Source organism: Malurus melanocephalus, unplaced genomic scaffold, assembly GCF_030028575.1.
Source record: "Malurus melanocephalus ecotype Western Australia unplaced genomic scaffold, MMel_1.1 scaffold_197, whole genome shotgun sequence".
Classification (NCBI taxonomy): domain Eukaryota; kingdom Metazoa; phylum Chordata; class Aves; order Passeriformes; family Maluridae; genus Malurus; species Malurus melanocephalus.
In genome coordinates, this window is record NW_026623429.1 from 485,222 (window position 1) to 507,926 (window position 22,705).

A 22,705-nucleotide genomic window follows, 5' to 3' on the forward strand; every position below is an offset into this window, starting at 1 on the left:
TTTATCCATTGGTATTTGTTTCACRTGTTTTGGGTACAAAAATAATCTRTTACATTCTTGTTTCAACATGTTAAAAGGGAAACTTTTAATTTTTATCATCTAAAATGTATTTTATATATAAGTTGTGCAGGTAACCAAAACCAGGTAATGTGTGGCTTAGAGGCAGTTTAAGGTCTCATTTATGTGCAGGAATCCTCAGAATTAGAAAATGAGGCAGAGCCACCTTCTGAAAAGCTCAGGTTGTAAACAAATCCACCAGCCTAGCTGAAGGTAGAGGGTTTCACAAGTGACATAAAATTAYCTAATGACAGAAATTTGGGAAGTGGGCTTCACCTTGCAGCAGATAATCAATTTAGAAACTCTCAAGGGAATTAAATCTGCGAGGGGGATGAAAAATAAAATGAAAACTGTTTAGTGAACAGGTGTGTAAGAAAAGTGTCTATCTGAACTGCTGTTCCAGCAGATATGTGGGAACCTGATGGAGGTGATAATGTGGTGCTTTTAATCATCTTCCTCCTTCCTGCTTCACTCTTGAGCTCCTTGTGTTTCAGATTGAAATCGATTGCAAGCAGGAAGTGGTGGTGTATGACCAAAGCTCTAAAGATGTGACCTCTCTGGCATCTGACTGCTTTCTTACTGTGCTCCTGGGCAAACTGGAGAAGAATTTCAGCTCTGTGTACCTGCTTTCAGGTAAGATGTACCAAACAAAACCTCTGAAACACTGGAATAAAGAGCAGAAAGGAAATGCCATTGGTACAGCTGCCCTGTAGAATTTTACAGGTGCTGCTATAAGCTTCAGTTACAGCACAGGCTTTTCTGTAGCTCTTTTTSCATATAATGACTCTGATAATACATGCAGTGCTTAGAAATTGCATCTTGCAGAGGATATATCACACCATTCGTCTGTGTAAATGGAAATGGATCAATGAAGAGGTTTTTAGATGTGTATGGCTTCTACTTTAGGGTCAAAAAACAGGAAAAGAAATGGGCTTCCCTRTTTTTTCCAGCGTTGTACATGTGAAGAAGAAAATCTCTTCCTTACTGAATTGGTAATTATTAAAATAAGAGCAAAGGAAATGATCTCCCACAGTTATGGAGATTAGTTTGTGTGACTTACAAACTTCAGCTCTTTAAGTGGTAGCACTTCATTTAGGGCTTTTCCTTCACCCTCCTTTTTTTTTGGGTTTTTTTTTCTTTTTTTTGGGGGGTTTTTTGGGTTTTTTTTAATTTGGGTTTCTTTTTAGGTTTTTTTTTGTTTTGTTTTGGTTTGGTTTTGCTTTTTTAAAAATTTTAAATCCCAGTCAAATTCCTTATAATACAGGATTTGCTGGTCTCAGTGTGTGCTTGTGCATTATTTCTGTCAGGGAATGGCAGACAGTGTTCACAAGAAGGAGCAAGGAAGGGCACAGAGTCGATGCAAGGCTGAAAGAAGAGGGAGTGATGGATACAAGTGGGAAATGCATTGCAGTGACTGATCAGTGACCTCATGAAGTGTACACCTGGATTCTGAGAAATGCTGAAACACAGGCAGGGACTGAGTAATGATGGCAAAAGGGAAATAACTCCAGTGATTCTTCCTCTTAGGCACAGGTTTTCACTGCAGTTTGTAGTGATGATGAAAGTGAGAGGGAGGTGAGAGAACTTCTCTCAACTTGTTTACAAAGTGATTACAGAGAAAGTGAATAATTTCTGCACTTGGACACRTGTGTTTGGTGCTCATGTGAGCTTTACTTTTGCTTGGGCAGGGTTGGTGATTTGTTTTCTTTGCTGTCTGGGTAAGAATTGSCCCTGTGGGTGGTGGACTGCAGTAKTAGATTAAATAACTCTTCTTACACAGAGCCACCAAGTAATTGTGTGGTGTCCAGGCACAGTAAATGCTTCATGCAAGACTGCTGGAATAAGTGGTAAATAGTCTCTTTAACTGAAAATTGTTATTTGAAAAATAAGCTGGTCTAGAAGCAGTTCATATCTCTTCAGAAGAAGATACTGGGAGAAATGGCTTTGCTTTGTTKTCATTCCCAGTGTGTGGTGGTTGTCTGTCCAAGATGGAAATGGCACTTAAATCACACTGAGCTGAGGTGAACTGAGCCATGCACAGCTGGTAAGGGTTAATTTGGGGACCTAATGGGTCAAAATCTTCCTTATGAAAAGCAGGATTTTTATTTTAGTGTTTCAAATCGATTTATCTTAGCAAAGGTCAGGTTTGAGAATTTCCTCTTACATTTGTTTATATARCCAGGATGGGGATATTTATGGATGCAGAAACAACTGATGGCTTTAAAACAGCAGCAGAGGAGTATAAGAACAAGAGGGAAATAGGAGGAAATAATTTACTACTGATCTATTAAAGGCAAGTGCTTATTTCATGCATTTATTTCTGCTTCTATTAAAAATCTGGCTGCTTAATGCACACACAAGAAACCTTTTGGGATGTGGGATGAAGGAGGAGGAGGATTGGGTAGACTCARGCTTGTGGAAAGCTCCTTGGAGTTTATTGATATGGGCTCTGCAAAATTAGATAAAATATGTTGTCTCAGCAAGCTGATGACGAACTCTCATAAATGTTTATGGCCCATAATGAGGGCAGGGGTCAGTGCCCCGTGTAAAAAGAAAAACCTTTGGACTTGAGTTCTCCCTATGCCACTAAATCTGGTTTATTTACAGTAGTGACCTTAAATAAACATTTTGGGGTAGGAAAATATTTTTTGTTAGGACAGAATAAGGAGCAATTAACAGATGTCTGAAATTCCTGCCTCTGTTCTTCTTGAAACCCCCCATTACTGAGCACTTGGGGAGGTGGTTTTTTTATTTAGATTGTGCATAAAGGTGTGCTCTGCCCTGGAGGTTGTTTCTCATTGAAGTAACYATTGTAAAGACCTCAAAGGAACCTTCACTGATTAGTTTAAGCTCTTGATATAACCTCATAAAAATATTCATAATCTGGTGAGGAATGTTTTCAGGAATTTAAATACTCGTTTTGGTTCTTGATTTTTAACAGTGCACAAAATATTGAAATATGGGCACTGAGGGCTTAATTCTATTCCCATCATGGCATCTGYTCCTCTGAGTTAAGTAAGATTTAAACACAGGGATGCCACTTRATTCCTTCCCATATGCTGGGAATTGGATTGACTTGCATGGAGTCCCTTTTCCTAGTTAATAGCGTTTTTATTCTTTGATTTTTGCTTAAATGCTAATTATCAAGGCAGTGACCATCAAGAGGCTTGATTAAATTCTATTCCACTGTGTCAATGGAAATAATTTATATTCTACTTTCCTTAAATACTTTTTCTTCCCTACTTTTAATCTTGCTTAGTTCTATTCGTGCAACCACAAATGAATGGTTACCTTTCAAATATTCATGATGGTTACCTTTCAAGTGTTTCCTGTGAAGGTGAAGCACAGCTTGTCATTTAGTGTTGATTTTATTGAACCTTTTTTTTGTAGAAAACAATCTAAACAGAACGCTTTCTGAAAAAAACCAAAAAAAGAAAACCAGAAAAAATCTCCAAACTATATAGAAAGTGTCATTAAAAATTGTGATAACCCAACACTGAAGCACTCAGTGCMTCCCTCTCAGACAGGGGTTGGTGGGGAGTTGCCTGCTAATCTCTTGCTGCTCTTCTGCCTATAAAAAGTATCAGCACTAATGTGCTGTAGTGGATTCTCCCTCCACAAGAGCTCTCTGATAAACTCCTGCAGAGCACAAAGCCACCGTAATAAGGAGAAATAAATGAATTMTTGCTTTTCTCTTCAGTGACAAATGGTAGGGATGTATGCAGTTGACAGTGAACAACATCCGAGGCAGAATGAGTGTGTAAAGGAACAGCAAACAGAATGAGTTCAGTGAGACTGACCAAAGGTCCTGCAAACAAAGCAGTGAGTGATAATCCAGCACTGTGGCAAAAGGGATGTTTTTGCTGAAACTTCCCAATTCCTTGTTTYACCCTGACCTGTCCCTTGCCCAACAAAGTGTGTGTGTTAAATGGAAGATCCAAGGAAAAGGAGGCAAGTCAGGAACTCTCCTTCAGCCTTCCTTATCCCGCCATTCATTTTASAAATGTTGGGAATTGGAAACCCATTTAAAGAACTCTAGTTTAAAAATACCRGTTTACCAGTTTAAAAATACCAGTATACCCCCAGTATCAGGGGTAATTCACCACTGTGTGGTCTTACCTGCCTAAAGCAAAGCTGGATAAGAAAGTCCAGTGCTTTGTCCCTGCTTTATCACCAGAAAAAACATTTATTGTGGCAGAGGAGCAGGAAATCTGGAGAATGTTCTCTCATGGGTAGAGCTGCTCATTTCCATGGGCTGGAGTGAGCAGGGTTGTAAGAAGGGCTTTATTCCAGTGCAGTCTCATGTGTCGGGCAAGGGGGTGCCATGTGGTTCAGTGTGGACTGAAAGAAGGCACAAGGTTTGAAAAAAGTCCTGGCAAACATCCTGACCCCTTTTAACATTTGGATTTGGAGCTTCCCAACTTTCACTTGTGGCTGCCTGAAGTTCTGAGTGTTTCCTATTGCARAGTACCCCGAGTACCCCTTGAAATGGTGTTCATCAGTTAAAATAAGCAGGTTACCCACRAATTGAAATGAGTGCAATGAGAACTGTGGAATGTTCTGCCAGTGTTTGGAGGAGGAGGGGTTGTTGCTCCACAATGCCATTTTTCCTCACACTCCCACTGGTTGATTCCATTAGAAGGAAGTCTCTATTGGGAGAGGTAAAGATCTTGCTGAGGGAATGCAGAATTCCCCAAGWGGTCCCATCACCCATGGAGTTCAGCCAGGTTGGGGAGGAGATGGGAGTGAGAGAGGAGCTCAGCTCTGAATCACCCCCTTCAAAATCCCCCTCTCCATCCGTTTTTAAGAAAGCTTAGAAAAGCCAAGTACCCTTGGCTACAGCCAGTCCTCTGTGAATATCCTCCCACTCTCTGCAGTTAAAATGCAATTTTCAGTGTACATTTAGTGCCATGATTGTTTTAAGCACGTGAAGAATGGGARTAGGGTTTATTACTTTCATATGTGTATCCATTTGCTGTCTTTTGTGAGAGAGCAAGGTTTGACTAGARTAGAGCTCACATAACATTTCTCCAACCCAAGAATAACTTGTTAAGTTTGCTTTTGTTTTGGATACCTCTGGATACTTGTGAAATTTAATTGACTGAAATTAGGGTGAAGGTTTTCTGGTTTGTTTTTTTTCCTTAAAGCCAGAGAGGGCGAGTGTGGGTGTCCACCCTGCTCTTTGTACTTACGTGGCCCTTGGAATATGGCACTTGGGTGGGATGGGAACCCACTGMCCCCATTCTCACACATCTCCCTTTCCTTGTTTGTTTAACCTGCCTATTAACCTTGTCTTACCAAAGGCAGAAACCCTCCAGGGCAAAGAACTTCCCTTGCTACCGTGCTTGTAAAACACCTGGAATARCGGGGCCGCCTTCCGAACGCCGCCRGAATAAAAACACCCCTGGCTTTCCCAACCTGGGAGACCTTGGATCCYGTGGAAAGGCTCCCTGTGGCTGAGAGGGAGGACAGGAATGGGATGGGAGYTCTCTGACAGCTCTGCAGCCTGAGCTTATGTAATGGAAAATGGCACGGGTCCCTGCGGAGCAGAGCTGGAATGCGCCAGTCCTAACGGCCTGTGGAGCTCCACAGCTCYTTTAGACAGAGTGGAAACATTGCAGATTCATAAAACTCCTGAGTCAGAAAGTTTACAACTTTCCTTTCTTATGGCAAGGGAAGAATCTATACTGCAGCCTTTAGATAAACACCTTAATGTTCAACGGGAGTGGGACTGGGAAAGGGCTGCTCAGCCACAGCTCCAGGAGCCTCTGAGCAAAGCAAACGCACAACTTTGGCCTTTGTATATTTTGTCTTTGCTGTAGTACTGTTTGATTTATTTTTTTTTTAGTTTTCGGTAATTGTTGCCTTACTGGCCTGGCACTAATCAATGTTTACAGTAACAAATTCTAAATTGCGATGTAGGAGAAGAGGGAAAAAAACCCCAGAAGTTAAACATGGATTACTCCACTGCATATCTTTGAATGCAGGCCTTTGGTGAGGCTTACTGAGMATTACAGGGCCTAAATATTATCTTTAAGAGGTAGTTGCAAATTTTCCTGCTTTTTTTTTTTTWAAATCTTTATTTCCTTTAAAACKGATAAAATTCTCGTGCACCTGTCTGCATCTTTGCAGACACTTGAAAGGAATTACTGGATTGGCTGTTACAACAGGAATTTTATGAGCAGCTACATAGAAATATCAGAATTGCCTCCTGGTTTGTTTTTTCTCTGTGTTACCAATATGTGTAAGTTGAGACACAGGATGGATGGATGAGGGAGCRTCCATGCTCTGTGATGTCAGTGAAGAATGATGCTCGTATTTTGGAAACTGATTTTTGAGTAACTGGTGTTTCTGCTTAAGCTTTTTGCTCTTCCCTGGGGCTAATCAGTAATTAGCGTGTTCCCTGCAGATTTGTCTTGTCTAGTTTTGGTCCCATCTCTGAATAGTTTGACATCCCATTGAAGGGAATATAAAGACAAGGAGGAAGAAGAGAAACCAGTGTAACATGGAATGAACATAAGAAACATCACCTGTCCTGTTACGGTGTGATTTAACTGGAAGGGTTTTATTAAATATTGCATAAAACAAATGAAAGAYGATCTGCACTTCACAACTTTGTCCTGAGTGTTCAAATCAAGACCTTTGGGCTTAACTGAGCTTTAATTTGCAAAGCTGCACAGTGGTTGGCAGAGCTGTCCCTGAGTGTAGCAGGGCCCCTGGCAGCACTGGAATGCTTCATTTACAGCTCTGTTCCCCCTGAACACTCAAACATGAGCTGCTGCAAGTGCTTGTGCTTCTCAGGAGTCATTCCTCTGGATTAATTCATGATTTGTGTTTAGTGGTAGTTAAACTGGGTAATCAGAAGGGTTTGGATGGATTCCATTCCCTCAGTGGAAGGAAGCTCTTCCCAAATCAATAATATTTCTCTGTCATTTGTTGCCACCTGATCCCATATTTTTTCCCTGCCACTTCCCATTTCTAGCAAAGTTCATTGGGAGTTCTGTTTATATAGGACTTAAGCAGTGAATATGTAAGGAAGAAAAACTTTTACTGTGGAATTTTGCTGAAACCTTTTTCATCCTTTCTGGGTTTGGGCCTGTTTTGMTCCCTGAGTTGCCTGAGAAGGGAGCTGACACTTGTGACCCCAAGATTCCCTTGGAGATTGTCCCTTTTTGATGCCATAAGTGGTTAGGGAAGCCTCGATCAAAGGGAGGTCTGCAATCMCCACTTTCAGAGCCATAGCAACGGGGCAATCAAGGGGTTTAGTGGCTCTGGCCAGATCTCTGCTGATGGATGTGGAGCCTTGTGAGCAGGAAACACTTGGCTGTGAGGACGGGGAGGTGTTGGGTTCCCTGCCACACACCAGAACCTCTGACAGCTTTTGGCACCTGCCGTGGTTTTGTAGAGACAAAATCCTGCTGAATGCCAAGAGAGCTGTTCAGCTCAGCTTTCCACCAAGAGTGCAGCAACCTGTGTGGTTCTAGTGAGGAGAGAAGATTTTGGAGTTATTTGTCAGTCATCTATTTCCAAGCCCAATGGCATTTATCAAAGAATTCAGTGAAACTCTATTAAACAGTAGCTCTGTTAATGATCTGTAGATTTCTCCCCCCCTGCCCCATAGTTTCAATATGCTCTTGCAATGAATTTATGAGTCACCTGAGGCTGGAGCAGTGGTGGGAGAAGTGTTATTTAGAAACTGCAGCAGAAAAGTGTATTTTCTCTAATTAAAGCAAACTGCACAGTGCTGCCAATGGCCCTGATCCAACTGAKGTAGGTCAGGAGATGTAAAGAAAAAAATTGCTTTCTGGCAAAGGTCATCCCCACATTATGGAATTTGAAACAAAACCTCTCCCATTTTTCTTTTAAGGCTCAATTTTCTGTTCCGCTTCCCTACCTGTAGAGTAAATTAATTTTCCAAGCATTTAAGGTTTATTTTTCAAAGWCTGCTTCATTTACAGCAGCAGTGTTCAGGTGGTCTGAGTGCTTAAAACACTTTCTGGTAAGAGGCTCCTCATGTGGACTGGCCATGGAGTTCTGTGGATAAAAATACCTTTTATCCACACAGATACCTTTTATCTTCAAGTGCTGAGGGTTTTTTCCCCATGCATTTCCCTATATAGTTATAAAATAGATKTATAGATTTATTTTGTAAGTTAGTGTAAGCAAATAGTGATGATTGCAGTTCTTTTGAACAGAAATGAGTCTCACAATGCCAGGACAGCTCAGTGATCATATTCATGGATGCTGTTGTTCCAGACCCCTGATAGTTTGTTGCATTTAAAGAAATTGGTGCTGAAGCAGGATGCATGTGTGAGTTTGTTTTGTTGGTATGGGGTTTGCTTGCTTGTGGGTTTTTAAAGCAATTTTCCACACACACTGACCTAGAACAGGCTTTTTGTATTGGGAAGTGCCATAAATCAAAGGCAGATTCATTTGAACAGCTMCTAACCTTTTGAAAACCTGGTCAGAAGATGGTGGGGAAGACAGCTTAATATTTGAAAGATATTTATAATATTTCTCAGATCAGTTCAGTACAGATAGTAACACCAGGTTAAGATAAAAAGGAAAGGAGGTTTCACTTGGGTGCACATGGGAGGGTGGGTAATATAATGCCAGATTTAGAGATTTGAGATTTTTCTGATTGTAATTCACAGTGGAAGGGAACTGAAGCAATGTGCTACTAGGAAAGCATGAGCAGAAAAGAAGAAAAGTGACTTTGTAAGGATGACTGCCCTRGACAAGGTGTTGAAGTATCTAATCTTGAATCATCTCAGTTGGCCTTGACAGAGTCCTGGCATAAAAATAAAACAAAAGATTGCTCCTTATGATGACAGAGCATGGGTTCCAGCTCCCAAAATTTCAGGTGTTCTGCACTTTGGCTTCTTGCTGAATTTCTTGTCACAGGTTTCACAACACATATGAGGCCAATCCACAGGTAGTTGGAAGAAACCTTTTTTGTTCTTTTGCAAAGAAAGCACAGATGTGAAATCCTTGCTTGTGCAGCTTCTTTGTAAGGACTTCTCTTTCCATCCATGTTTGGTGAGAGGATCCAGAGAGCAGCCAAAAATGCTCCCAAGAAGTAAAGAATAAGCAAATGGCCAATATTTGGTTTCCTCTACTTCACCACCCTTCAAATAACTGCTTAAATTCAATATCAGAGATAGATACTGYCTGTCAATTCAAGGAATGCTTCTTCTAACAGAGAGGAAAACATTAGGCCATGYRAAAGAACATTTARCAAGGATGTGAGAGAATTGTTTTGYAAACTCTTYCTCTCATTCAATGGAATGAGATCCCAGCAGGATCAGTGCTCCTGATGGGCAGTGCCTYAGTTTGTCTAACAAAAGAGACAAGTTATTTATTTATTTATTTATTCATTCATTTATTCAGGAGACTGAGCAGAAACTGCTGTTCATAAAGCATTTGCTCTGGAATCTGCTCATTGGTTTTTTTATTAGATAAAATGGGTTGTTACACCCTACTGCCTTGGTGCTTCTACGTTTACTAATGATACAGATTTTAAAATCCAAAGAACAAGCATAATTCAGGCAATAGTAATGCAAGCCCTGGCAAACCAGTACATTATCTTATTCCTRAATAATTTTAATCCCCATCTTCAAACTGTAATCATAGTGAACGTAGCATTTGGCAGATTYAGCACACCAGTGCTTCAATTCCTTGATGATAAAAAGGTGCTTCATTCTGAATAGGTTATAATTACTCTTCCTTCAGTTAAAACTCTGCTCCTTTGGAGGAAATAGCTGGGGATTTTTGCTGTGGTTTGCAAACCTCCCCTCTGCTTTGCCTTCCCCCCTTGAGGTGGAGAAGCCTTGGCTTGGTGTGGTTTTGAAAGATAAAACTCCTTCCAGTGTCCTGGATGAAAGACATTCATTGTGGAGCAGCACACAAATAGTAATGTAGGATTTTAATTAGCAATGTAGGATTTTAATTAGCAATGTAGGATTTTAAAAGCAAGCATTACTAAAGGTATTACAATGCTTTTACCAAGTTGAATAAATACGATTTTTTCTTTATGAGATCTCAGTGTAAACCTGGTGTGGGAGAAGGAAGTGTCTAGAAAGCATCTTGAGACAAAAGTGTCTGCTCTTGGTGTGGTGGCTGCTGTGCCTGTTTTTCTGAACAATCATTTCCACATACTGAGAATGGAAAGAAACATCAAAAACTGAGAAGGGGAGGGAGAGAAATAAATGTTCCAGGCAGAGTGGGAATACACAGCCAGRCCTTGGCTGCTGATGGATGGTTCCACAGACAGATTTGTATTTCTTCACATATTCTAAGGAGTGAAAAGCCAAGGATTATTACTGTRTTTCCCATTTTGTCTGGAGACCTCCAGCACTGACCTCAGGGAAAGGCACATGAGGTTTCTCTGCTCAGGTTCCCCTCAGTGCCTYCCCCTCTCCCACACCAAATGGTGCTCTGCAAGAACTGACACCCCCACATTTGTAAATTAAATACCTGCTCTTCCTCTCCCAGGTGGCTTTGCTGAGTTCTCCAGCTCTTTCCCTGGTCTCTGTGAAGGAAAATCCACGCTCATCCCTACTTGCATTTCTCAACCCTGCCTACCTGTGTCCAACACTGGCCCAACCAGAATCCTGCCTCATCTCTACCTGGGCTGTCAGCGAGATGTCCTCAACAAGGTGAGTGTTCTGGGTGCTCTGGGGGTCCCTGCAGTGAGTTTTTGATCTCCAGGGATCTGTCACTCATGGTGCAGTGTTAGAGCTGTGGAACAGCAGGTAAAGCTGCCCTCACAAGCCATGGAAAGCTATGGGAGAACCAGGGATCCACGCACCACATAATTCATCTGTGGATCATGTAAAATGAAATTTTTCTCCTTCCTTCTCCTCAATCCTGGGGAGGATGATACAGTATATTCCTCAAGAACCTGTCACCCAACAGCAAACCATCCCATCTGCCATTCCTGTCGCAGGCCTTGGAGGCTGTCACAATTACATTCATGCTTACAGTAGGACAAAGATTGTCTGCTTTTAGTATTTCCTTCAAGTGCTAGGAAAAAATAGCATTTAAACACCATGAATTGTATAATAAGGGACTACTGCAAACAAATCTCTGTGCACTTACTGAGGTGTTCAGACCTGGACAACCAGAGGTATTGTTTAAAATGAGCTTTTATGGTAGCACTACATTGAGGAACTTTTTCCTAAGTACATGTGTATTTAATGATTTCTGAAGAATAGCCCAGAAAATGTTTATATACTTAAATCACTCAGCAAAGTCATCACATGTGGCACTTAGAGGATGCAGGACTATCAGATGCCTCAGAGAGCATGAATACCTCTGCATATAATGCTTTATTTAGGAAAGGTATCAGCCACAAACACTTGGTTTGTGCCCTTCAGCAAAACYAATGATTCATTCAGGAAAGTCTTAGGAGAATTTTAAGATTTTTTTTCAGATTTCTTTTGAAATGCTTAATTCTGCAAACATTCATGTTTTTTTGCAGTGCTAAAATGCTAAAAAGCTCCTAAGAGTTCTAAAAGAAAAGTTTGCTTGTTTGGGGTCTCAGTGTGATACATTATGGTTATTTTCCTGTGACAGATTGGTGGCTTTGCAAGGCAGTATTTACTTTTACAGAAGGAAAACTGRATTCTAACCTCCCCAGGAGTGACAGTGTCCTTTGTGAATGTTAGTGTGACACACAACAATCTGTGTTGTTGTTATGGGCCTGAATGAGCCTCCTACTTACATCTCATGGTTTGTACCAGCATTTCAAATGTAAAACTTTCTGCCTTCCCACTTGCATAACTATTCTCTTTCTTTTCTTCCRGACCTGGATTTTATTTCCTGGAACAAAATAACATTTTAGGGCTCTATTAATTTTCAGATTAAACAAGTCATAAAATGTAAATAAGCTTACAAAAGAGCATTTACCTTCTTTTCACAGAGTTGTTAGTATTAGGATTTCTGGATCTTCCTCCCATCGTAATTCACTTCTTCCTCTTGGGCGCCTCACAATGCAGGCACTGTTATGGTTATTRCACTGCAGCATGTCACAGTGGGAATGATTGATTCTTCACAAGGAAGCATAACCTCTTTCTTTAGCCTCAGTCTGAAGGACAAGCACTAATATTTTGGGGTGGTTTTTTGGCTTTTAGATTTCGGACTTGGCGGCTGCAGCCTCCTTTTTCCATTTGAATAATCAATCTCACATCAAAACCCTGGCATGACAGTGCAGTGGTGATGGCTGGACTGTGCAGCCCACCAGTGTTTGTTTTAAAGGAAATAATCGAGTTTTCTATTCTAAATCCATCACACCCCCCTAGCTAAACTCTTCAYACCCCTGCACGTGGCATTCCTTTTGTCAGCGAGGCCTCCACCACCTCCCTCTCTGTACCTGGGAATTCAGGACGTGCGTGTGCTTCAATCCCAGATATTGCAGCTGCTCCTCACTCACCTTCAGGGGCTGAGCTGCTCTGGGGACAGTTACTCAGCTCAGTGACCTCAGGGCAGCAATTGTTTCCCAGGAGTGGCTGCTGTGGAGCTTTGGGATGCTGGAAGGGAGGAGCTGTGCAGCCCAGGATAGCGAGGAAGGGATGTTGGGGATTGGGGGGCCCCTGGCACACGTAAGATCCCACAAACCCCATTCCCAGTACCTTTTCCCTCTGGATAATTCCCAGGATTTCCTGGGAGCACTCCTGCTTTCCAGGATGTCAGTGTGTGGGAGGGGAATCCAGGCAAGGACACTGACGGCAGCAGTATGGAGGCACTCAGGACTGGAGGGGGACAGGGGCAAACAGGGACATCTGGGATTTGTGGATGAGGAGCTGAGCTCTCCTGGGAGTGGGACCCAGGAAATTAGCAGGGCAAGAAGCATTAACTTACTATGACAGCCCTTTTTCTTGGTTTATTTTTTCTCTTTTGACCATTGCTGCAAGTAACATTTCTGATGATTTTTCTTTGCAAGGAATTGTCCATCTCCTGTTCCCCTGGGAGGGGTTTGTTTATGACATAATTCATGTCCTGTTTAAGGTGCCCACACCTCCATCCTCTGAGTGTCCTTATGGGAGGCACTCTGGATCAAAGGCTGGAGGAGCTGCCTATTTTGCTCCAGGCAACAAAAACCAGCTCTCTAGCAAAAATTCACATGAATTCCCTGTTCCAACCTCTAGTGACTGGATTTGATGCAGTTTCCTGTGCCAGTGACTGATGTGGATTCCCTTCTCCCCTGCAGCCCTTTGTTCCCCCTCAGCATTAATTCATGCATGGCYATCCCATGTGTGTTCATGCCCTGCACACGCACTGGGCCATTCCTGGGGGTATCTGTGCTCAGCATCACAGGCTGTTCACACTGCTCTGGTTGAACAAGACAGAGTTCTGCCTCTCCTGCTAAATAAATATCCYTCACTAAAGGATCTCTGTGCTTGCATTAAAGATACAGGGAAGAACAACCATTTGGCTTTGGGACTGTATTTTCATACTGGTAAATCTCCAGTTGAAATCTGCAATGTAAGGATTCATCCATGCTATTGCTCCTGTGGACTGACAAACTTTATTAGATATCTGCTATGAAAGCAAAAGGATTAAAATCAAATTTTGGGGTACTTTTTTTTTTTTTTTTTGATGTTTGAGGTAAGAGTTTCCATAGAAGTCTGGCCAAAAGCTCCCCGATGTTTATGTTCAGTGTGAGCAGTGTCCAAGCCTGGTATTACACAGCACTTACAGATCCTCTCTGAATCATGGTAGTTTGGTAAGCATTCCTCTAACAAGTTAAATTGCTTTCTGTGTCCAGATGCTTACTTGGAAGAGACTGGATGGTTTGTGGTAGAGCCATCTCTATTTTTCTAGAACTTCCTCCTTGTGTTTTTGCACCAAGGTGCCCACTGCATCACCAAGTAATTTGCACAACTCTGAATACCACAAGTATGGCAAGATGCAGAAAAGAGTCTTTTATTTGCAGTCATGAAAAGTGACTTATTTAAAAGCCCAGTCAACTCTTAAATATACGTTTAGTGTCTTTGCTTAGTCCTGTGACATTTCTCTGAGATGCAAGAGGCCTGGAGACTGAAAACTGAGCAACCAAATTGTAAATCACAGAGCAGAACTCCTGGAAAATGCCACTCAGTGCTGTATGGAAATGGTTTAATTCAAGATCTTCAGCTCTTTCCTTGAGGTTTTGTGAGAGTTTTGCACATTCCCTTAGAAACAAGAAATTCCTGGCCTTGAGAGGTGRCTGCAGGAGGCATCCATTTCATTTCCTATTTCTCACTAATATCTGTGATGGGGCAATTTCAGTCCCAGATATGTGGTCTGGAAAATACATATTCAGGTCAGCAAACYGCATGTGGGAAGTGTTTGTTGTCAGCTTGTGTGGTGAGAATTKAAACCAAAGCAGCAGAAAGTTCATTCTCTTGGAAGTGATGCWTCAGAGCAGCAGAAGGTATTCCACCATGACTTCTGTTTTTATTAACGTTATTTTTATGGGATTTGCAGTCCATATGTTATTTGGACACACTGGATGTCTCATTTGAAGTTGTTACAAGAATTCAAAGCTGAGGAGTTGTCTTTTTCCCAGAAGAATGTCCCTTTCACAGTTAGAGCAATTCCAACACAAATTTCAGTTGGGTTTTTTGCTTTGCAATGTGCCAAAGGTACCATTTGACTTCTCTAGGCTTAATCTTCTCTCTTTCCTAGGAGCTGATGCAGCAGAATGACATTGGCTACGTCCTGAACGCCAGCAATACCTGTCCAAAGCCTGATTTTATTCCAGAATCCCATTTCCTCCGAGTGCCTGTGAATGACAGCTTTTGTGAGAAAATTTTGCCTTGGTTGGATAATTCAGTCGATTTTATAGGTGAGTAGAGAATTTGAATTCTCTCTCTCCAGCAGTTCTTGGATTGYTCTGTGTGTCTGCCTTGCTGTTTTGGCTGGAGGAGCCCCGAGTGTTTTTTGGGTGGTGTGAAAATCCCTCAGGATCTGTGGACATCATCAGCATCACTTCATAGGCACAGGAACAAAAACCAGGGAGATTCTGCCACTGTGTGTTCCACYATTACAGAACAAAGGCCCTTCAGAGCTGCTTTAGCCTTGTAGATGCCTGATATGTGTTTGCAGAGAATGGATGAGAAATTTGGGCACACTCCTTCTGCCTTTACCTCTGAGAAGTGAACTAGCCAGATCTGAACTGGCCAGATTGTTCCATCATGAATGTTTGCTTTTGACTTGTCTGTAAAATTAGAAACAATCACCTTTCCCAGCCATCTAAAAAGGGCTGTTCATGTGCACATTAAAATGAGCTATGCTGGGACTGCAGGACATTTCCTGAGTGTAGCCATGCTTTTTCTATACTCAATGCTGCACAGTGCTAGAGAAAATAAGTGAGTTTTGTTTCAAGCTTCCATGAGATTTGCAATTAGCAGTTCATTTGGAAGCTTTGAACAATTTTCAATAACCCTGCTTTCTTTGCAAATTTTCCATCCTGGTATGATGCTGCTGGGTTTGACACTTTTCAATTATTTTACCATGCAGAAAAAGCAAAAGCATCCAATGGCCGTGTGTTGGTGCACTGCTTAGCTGGGATATCCCGCTCCGCCACGATTGCCATTGCATACATCATGAAGAGAATGGATATGTCCTTGGATGAAGCTTACAGGTAGGGACAAACCTTCCCTTCCTACAGACTCTTGTGCCYGTTGGCCTGGTTTTAGGGTGGATGATAAAAGGTTCTCTGACCAAGAGTAGAAGCTGACATTTTATCTGGTCACACTTGTTTTAAGCACAGGTTTCCTCCAGAAACAAATCAATGGTATTGAATTGACATCACACAGCTAAATGTTAATTGCCYACCTGCAAAATGGTCTTTGATCCAAGCAGGCAAATACATGGASTGTAAACTGCCCATTCTGGCCAGGATGGGGTTAGTTTTTGCAGGAGCCAGGAGGGACATGGCCAGGACCTGAAGGTTGTTCTGTGCCACCTCCTGTCACTGCTGGGGCTGGGGAAGGTGGCACAGTCAGGTTCTGTGGGGTTTCCACGTGGTGTGAATCATTCACCTCTTTCTGTACCCTCTGTCATTCCTATTGTGCTGTTACTGTTTGTTCTCTAAATTGATCTTATCTCAACCCATGATCTTTGCCTTTTGTGCCTCCAGTTCTCCTCTCCATCCTGTTGTGGAGCAGCAGTGCAGGGTTTGGAGTGTTGRGGTGGGAGCACCATTCCTGAACCTCAGGCCTGTGTACAAGATTTCTCCATTTGACAGTGTTACACTCCGTGGTGGAAGTTTCCACTAGAGCTTGTGCAACCTGATAGTCCAGGGCATTGTGTCAGCTTGTTTGTCCTTTGGCAAATTAAAAAAAAAAATAGTATAAAAAAATGCAACTTTTGTTTGACATTTTTTATGTGCTTGCATGTACACACATACGCAAGTACCCCTTTCCATTCTTCCCACACTGCTTTTAATGAGTGCACACTCACCTTCTGKACACTTCCCCAGAGAGGTTTTGTTTTTAACAGTATTTAATTTTCCCAGTGACACATTATATGTGTGTTTGTATTAGATTTAGCTCCTCAAGGTTTCTTCCCTTGTTAATTCTCTTGTCACATGGTTAATCACAGTTTCAGGATTGTTTCTTTAAAAAAAACCCAACCAAAATCAAAACTGGAGGAGGAGGGATTTGGGCAACTCTGTTTTGCAGCCTGTAATATAAGTTAGCCACCTTTAAGCTAGAGACAATCGAGAGCATGCAGCATTGTTTCACTTTAAACTGCCTTTTTTAACACCATCCCCAATTTACTTATGACTGAACCTTAGTTCACTCTTAATTAAGAACAGGCTGTAGGCATTCACAACACTCACTTCAGGGTTATCTTATACCTGAGCACTGGTTTTTATAATAATTCTTGGTTTGTTTGTCCCCTCTTACCAGATTTGTGAAAGAAAAGAGGCCAACAATTTCTCCCAACTTCAACTTTCTGGGCCAGCTTTTGGACTTTGAGAAAAAGATCAAGAACCAGAGCAGCCAGCCCAGYCACATCAGCAAGCTGAAACTTCTGCACTTGGACAAGAGCAGCGAGCAGGTACCGGTGCTGGAAGGGGGACAGAGCAGCMTCTCCACGAGCCAGCTGTGCCTCTCAGCTGCTGCAGAGCTGCTGGAGCACAAGGCCACGGACGGGGGCACCGCGCCCCACGGGCACCCAACCCCCACGGACGATGGGCCCCTGGTGCAGGGCATCAACGGCCTGCACGTCTCCCTGGACAAGGTGGAAGACAGCAACCGCCTGAAGCGCTCCTTCTCCTTGGACATCAAATCCGTGTCCTACTCGGCCAGCAGCAGCTGCGTGARCGCCTCGGTGCAGGGCTTCGCCTCCTCCGAGGACACGCTGGAGTACTACAAACACGCGGCCGCGCTGGACGGGGGCGGCAAGCTGTGCCAGTTCTCCCCCGTGCAGGAGGTGTCGGAGCAGAGCCCCGAGAGCAGCCCCGACAAGGAGCAAGCCTCGCCCAAGGAGGCGGTGGGCCCGTGGCCATCGGACAGCCCGGCCCCCCGGCCACACGCGCCCAGGCCCGCGCCGCGGCCGCTCCTGTACCCGCTGCACCGCAGCGGCAGCGTGGAGGACGCCTACAGAGCCAACTTCGTGTTCGGCCTCTCCACCAGCCAGCAGCACCTGGCCAAGTCCGCTGCAGGGCTGGGCCTCAAGGGCTGGCACTCGGACATCCTGGCCCCGCAGCCCTCATCCCTCGCCAACAGCTGGTATTTCGCYGCCGACTCCTCGCATTTCTACTCGGCCTCGGCGGTGTTCGGCGGCGGCGCGGCCTTCCCGGCGCTGAGCTGCGGCCAGCTGGCCTCGGGCTGCGAGCAGCCCAGCGCCGTGCGYCGGCGGCCCCGGCAGGCTGACCGCGGTGACTCGCGGCGCAGCTGGCACGAGGAGAGCTCCTTCGAGAAGCAGTTCAAGCGCCGCAGYTGCCAGATGGAGTTTGGGGACAGCATCCTGGCGGACAACAGATCCCGGGAGGAACTGGGCAAAGTAGGCAGCCAGTCCAGCTTTTCRGGCAGCATGGAAATCATCGAGGTGTCCTGAGGGCTGGCAGCTTGTGGAACTGTGGCAGAGCTGCTTCCCCCTCTGGGACGCTCCCCCAGCGTGCGAGGGGTCCCTGGAAATCTGAAACTTTGGGTAAAAAGGTGGGGGAGGGAAGAAACAGAGGCTTCGTTGAGCCGGGGAAAGGTCGGTACGGCAGAGAGRTGACACTGCCTCTGCCCAAGGAGATCAGATGTGCTGCTGGGCTCTCCTTCCCTCTCTGGAGAAGGGCAGAACATTTCGCAGGCTTTTTCATGACAGAGGAAGCAATTCTATGCAATGGATTGCACATCCTTTCAGTGGCTTTTAACAAGGAAGCTCTCCTGGTGTCAAACCCTTTCTGTGGTTCCACTGAACCGTGCTTCTGCCTGTCAGAACCAGTTTTGTTCTCCCCTCCCTGTGCCCCATGTCTTCACCAGTGCACCTTAGCCCTGACACTGAGCCAACCTCTGGAGGGAGACCTTTTTCCTGTAAGAAAGGAGACTGGGAGCGATTCCAAAGGCCATAGGCACCGGTTACAGCAAGGCTGGTCTGAACACAGCGTTCAGACAAATGTAAATACTGGTGTAACTATTGTTCTAATGGATAGGCTTTAGGTGATTTGCTAGAGAGCTGCTTCGGAGAAAAAAAAAAAAAAAACCCAGTACCTCAAAACTACACAAAATAAACTAGGGCTTTATGGCTGCCACATRCCGGTAGTCATTTCATAAGCAATGTGAACAAGTAATGACTGGCCATGTTTGATTTTTTTTTTTTTTTTAAAGCTGTCTACGCACAAGTGTTGCAGTTGGCTCAGCAGCAATTCTTAAAAGATGAATGAACCATTCTTAGGACTGTTTCCCCCAGTCTTTTTACAGTGTTTGTACTTGTGCTATTGAGCTGGCTTCTGGGAGAAGGGTAGCTGCTTTGGCTTCTAAGCTGTACCAGAGTGGTAGGTAAGTCTACATGCAAGAGAAGTGGCCACAATGTGCTTTTCTTGCCCATTAACAATCCAGTTTCTCAAAACCAATTCAAAATGTTTGGGGTTTTCTCGTTTTTTTTTAAGGTAAATATGATTTGGGGTGGTGAGCTTTTGTCCTTAACAGAGCAGCTGCACTGTGGAACTGCAGACACTCCAGGCTGTGCAGCATCCTCACTTGCAGCACACACGTCCAGCTCGAGGAGGTGTCACGTCCCTGCTTTCACAGGAGATGAGGAACAGCCCTTCTCGTGTTTTTGACAGCTGTTTCCCCTCCCACCTTGGCTGCTGCTCATGTGCACATTGCCATGAGAGGTTTATGGCCAGCGAGGGTGGTACCAGAGCCACTGCGTGAAGCTGCCTCCTTCCTGCTCCCAGGGCCTTCCCCAGCACCCCTCAGAACGTGTGTTGAGGGCAAATTATATTGTTTTGTCCCATTTCAGTGCAGGCAGCTGAAAATTGTAGCAACAAATAATTAACCCTGGCCAACAGCTTTAAAAAAAAAATTTGTCAGCAGCAACCTGAAGCCCTAATTCAAGTCAGCAGCTTGGGTTATGTTTGGGGTTTTTTTTACTGTAAGTTTAGCTAGTTTGTGACTCAAATCTCAGGTTTTACTATATTGAAAAGTGCAGAAGATTTTTGTCATTGTTTTGTTTTGTGGCTAGGATGTAACTTTTAATTTCCTACAGTGGACCGTTGAAAATAGCACTGAAAGCTACAGCATTGATTAACTTGATCCTAAAAAGTGCAAAAGGCACAGAGAGAGGAAGCTCCAGGAGTCCTGAGTGCAGAGGCTTTTTGTGCTCAATGTGCACAGATKCTGATGGAGGGCCTGGGCAGGGACAGGTCACCATCACCCTGGACAGTGTGGCAGGTGTTGGCTGTTCATGCTGCCACTTCTGCTTACATCTGCAGTGATGGCATCACAGCCATTTCCAGCACACAGGCTCTGGGTGTGTATTTACCTGTGTAAACAGGGCTCCTCTCAGCCACATTTTAGGAAAAGCCCATGGCTTTGATTTAAACCATTCATAGGGGTTAACACGTATCAATCCCTAGAGGCACAGCTTCTTCCTCTCTTTTGTGCTCCTTCAGATGTGTGTGTTCTCCCCTTCTGTGTATGTTTGGGGTTGGTTTGGTCGGTCGCCTTCTGAGGAACTGAAATCTGGTCCTGTGGCTCCTCRTGATTCCCAGTGTGTTCTGGATGGATCCAAGTTGTAGGCTCAGTACTTACACRGGGCAGGTTCCCATAGGAGGAAGCCTTAACCCCATGTCCTGCACAGGGTGGGGCCCTGGCTGATACCTGAACTAGAGTCCTGCTCCTGAACAATACTGGAAATGGTTTGCAGAAGTCTGGAAAGCAAAGTGGAGGACGTGAGAGGGGAAAATGTGTACATGTTCAATATGAATATAACGTATGGCATTTGGTGTGTGGCATACTTGGCATGTTTGGTGTATGGCAAGCTGGTGAAGTGGTTCAGAGAGATGTGAGTTTYTCATCTTGTTGTGTCATGAGCATTACCTGTATGTTACAATGAAATAAAATCAGAAATGGTACCTGTTTATACAGAAGGCAGAGGAAGGACTTGTGCAGTGTTTTACCTGAGCMGGACCTGCTGCCCCCAGCACCCAGGAGGGCCTCGTCCTTTATGGAGCACATTATTCCCTGCAAATGTGTTCATGAACAGGGCTGGAGCAGCTCTAGAGCACTTGTCACAAACACCAGGAACCATTTGGGCCTCTCACCTGTTCCTGATGATCCCTCTGCTCCTCTGAGGAGCAACACCTGTCTGCATTAACACCTGCCCCTGTCTAACCCAGGGTGAGCAACCTGTTCCTCAAGCAGCTGGGCTGGACTTGTTGAAACGAGTCTTTCAAATTGATCAAGTTACCCAGAATGAACCCCATGTTTTTTTCTTGCCTATCATACTCCTTATTTGAAGAATAATGTAATTACGCATTCAAATGCTTGTTCTGACTGATGCTGTCAGTCTTGAAGCATTCAGAGCAAGTTCTGCTTGCTGAGATTGGAATACACCTCCATTGCTTCTTCAGAGAATGCTCACACAATACAGCATAGATTAAAATTAAATCCTGCAACAGAATAGGGCTGCCACAGTTGTATCCTTAGAGGGCAAAGCATGTGAGTTGATGGAATGGCATCTTCAAATTCAAGTGCAATAACAGAAGCTTTTTCTATTCTTTAGAGAATTTCAAAGTACAATCCCAGAAAGGGAAATGCAAAATCTTCAGCCTCTCTAAAAGAACCCAAACCATCAGTCAGAGCACAAGTAAGAACCTGTGTGAGTTTCTGTGCTTACTTTGTACAATCAAGATGTAGCAGCTCTTAGAAAACAAGAACCATGCAGATTCATTGGCATCAGCTGCTCAGCTACAGAACAGGCTGACATGACAATCATCTATTTAAGCTTTAGCTACTCACCCCACTCCAAAGCCCACTTCTGATTGCAGGAGCTCTGTTTGTTCCCTCAAGCTGTTTTTTGAAGCATTCACTTCAGCTTTCACCTCTTCTCCTCCTGCCTGCTTTGCAGGACTTGCTCTGCTCAGGTTCCCTCCATCCCTCCACTCCTGCCCATGCCAGCAGACGGCTCTGGGAAGAGACAGTCCTAACTCCATCTGCAATCAAAACTCAAGGGGCAACTGAAATGTGCCTCATGCATGTCATCAGCACTTAATTTTCATTTCACTGCCCRGCATTACTGGGAAGAGGTCCCCGAGGTCACTGGGCTCTTGATGTAACCATCACAGTGACATTCCTGGAATGAAATGGGCTGAAAACAGAGCAAACCTCCCCCCAGCAGGGATCAGGTAGCCCTGCTTGTGAGGGGGCTGGGGAGGAGAAGAGAGCAGAAATGTGGTAATTAGGTGAACTGCTGTCTTAACCAACTACATTCATCAGCTAGGTGCTGTGTGACTCAGAGCACAAGTTAGAAACTGCCTTCTCCCAGAAAGGGGGTATGAAAAGCCCGCAACAAGGGCTGGGATCCTAGTAAGAATGTTACTGCCACTTTCTAAATCCAAAATTGCTGCAACTCAACCAATCTTACCTAGCCAGACATTTGAATTAGGTAGCCCCACACCTAACTAGTCTGTATTTYTTATTAATCTGTGATAAAAGCAGTTATTCTAATACTTCTGGACAGTGTAACATACACAATACCACAACTGTATTACACACACAAACCCAGGACAAAATTCACGTAGAACACTGTTCCTGATACATCAGCTTTACTTAGCAACAGCACTTCCCTTTGAACCCGGCCTGCAAAGAACTTTTTGGCCCTCAGGTCTAAATAGTTGCTCTGAGGCAAACTGAAGTGTTTCTGTAGTAAAGCCTTCAGCTAATTCTGCACTTCAAGAATATTAATAAGTCACCATAAAAAGAAAAGGAAAGGGAGCTACTCATTGCCTTCTGCAACATCCACCCCTCTGAGAAGGGGCTGCTTTCCTGGCATGTAAAATACTGCCAACACCTTTAGAGCATTGTCCTGCTGGAAGGGATTGCTCACTTTGAGAAATGGATTTCAGCTTCTGTTTCCAGGGACCGTCACCTGCTGCACAAAGCTGAAGTGTGACACTCTACAGGCAGCAATGAGGCTGGGGCACCAGGCCATTAAA

The 22,705-nt window shown here is 44.0% G+C and overlaps 1 protein-coding gene across 7 annotated transcripts in view; it reads left to right on the forward strand.

The window, feature by feature from the left end:
• Positions 1-20,638, forward strand: part of DUSP16 (dual specificity phosphatase 16) — a 54,745-nt gene extending 34,107 nt beyond the window's left edge. For all 7 annotated transcript variants that reach the window (XM_057373435.1, XM_057373430.1, XM_057373431.1 and 4 more), the window contains 5 exons: positions 552-690; positions 10,552-10,715; positions 14,728-14,887; positions 15,562-15,685; positions 16,959-20,638. In XM_057373435.1, coding sequence (XP_057229418.1) covers positions 552-690; positions 10,552-10,715; positions 14,728-14,887; positions 15,562-15,685; positions 16,959-18,111 — 1,740 coding nt within the window. In that variant the 3' untranslated portion in view covers positions 18,112-20,638. The remainder of the gene's footprint in view (positions 1-551; positions 691-10,551; positions 10,716-14,727; positions 14,888-15,561; positions 15,686-16,958) is intronic.
• Positions 20,639-22,705: the final 2,067 nt, after the last annotated feature.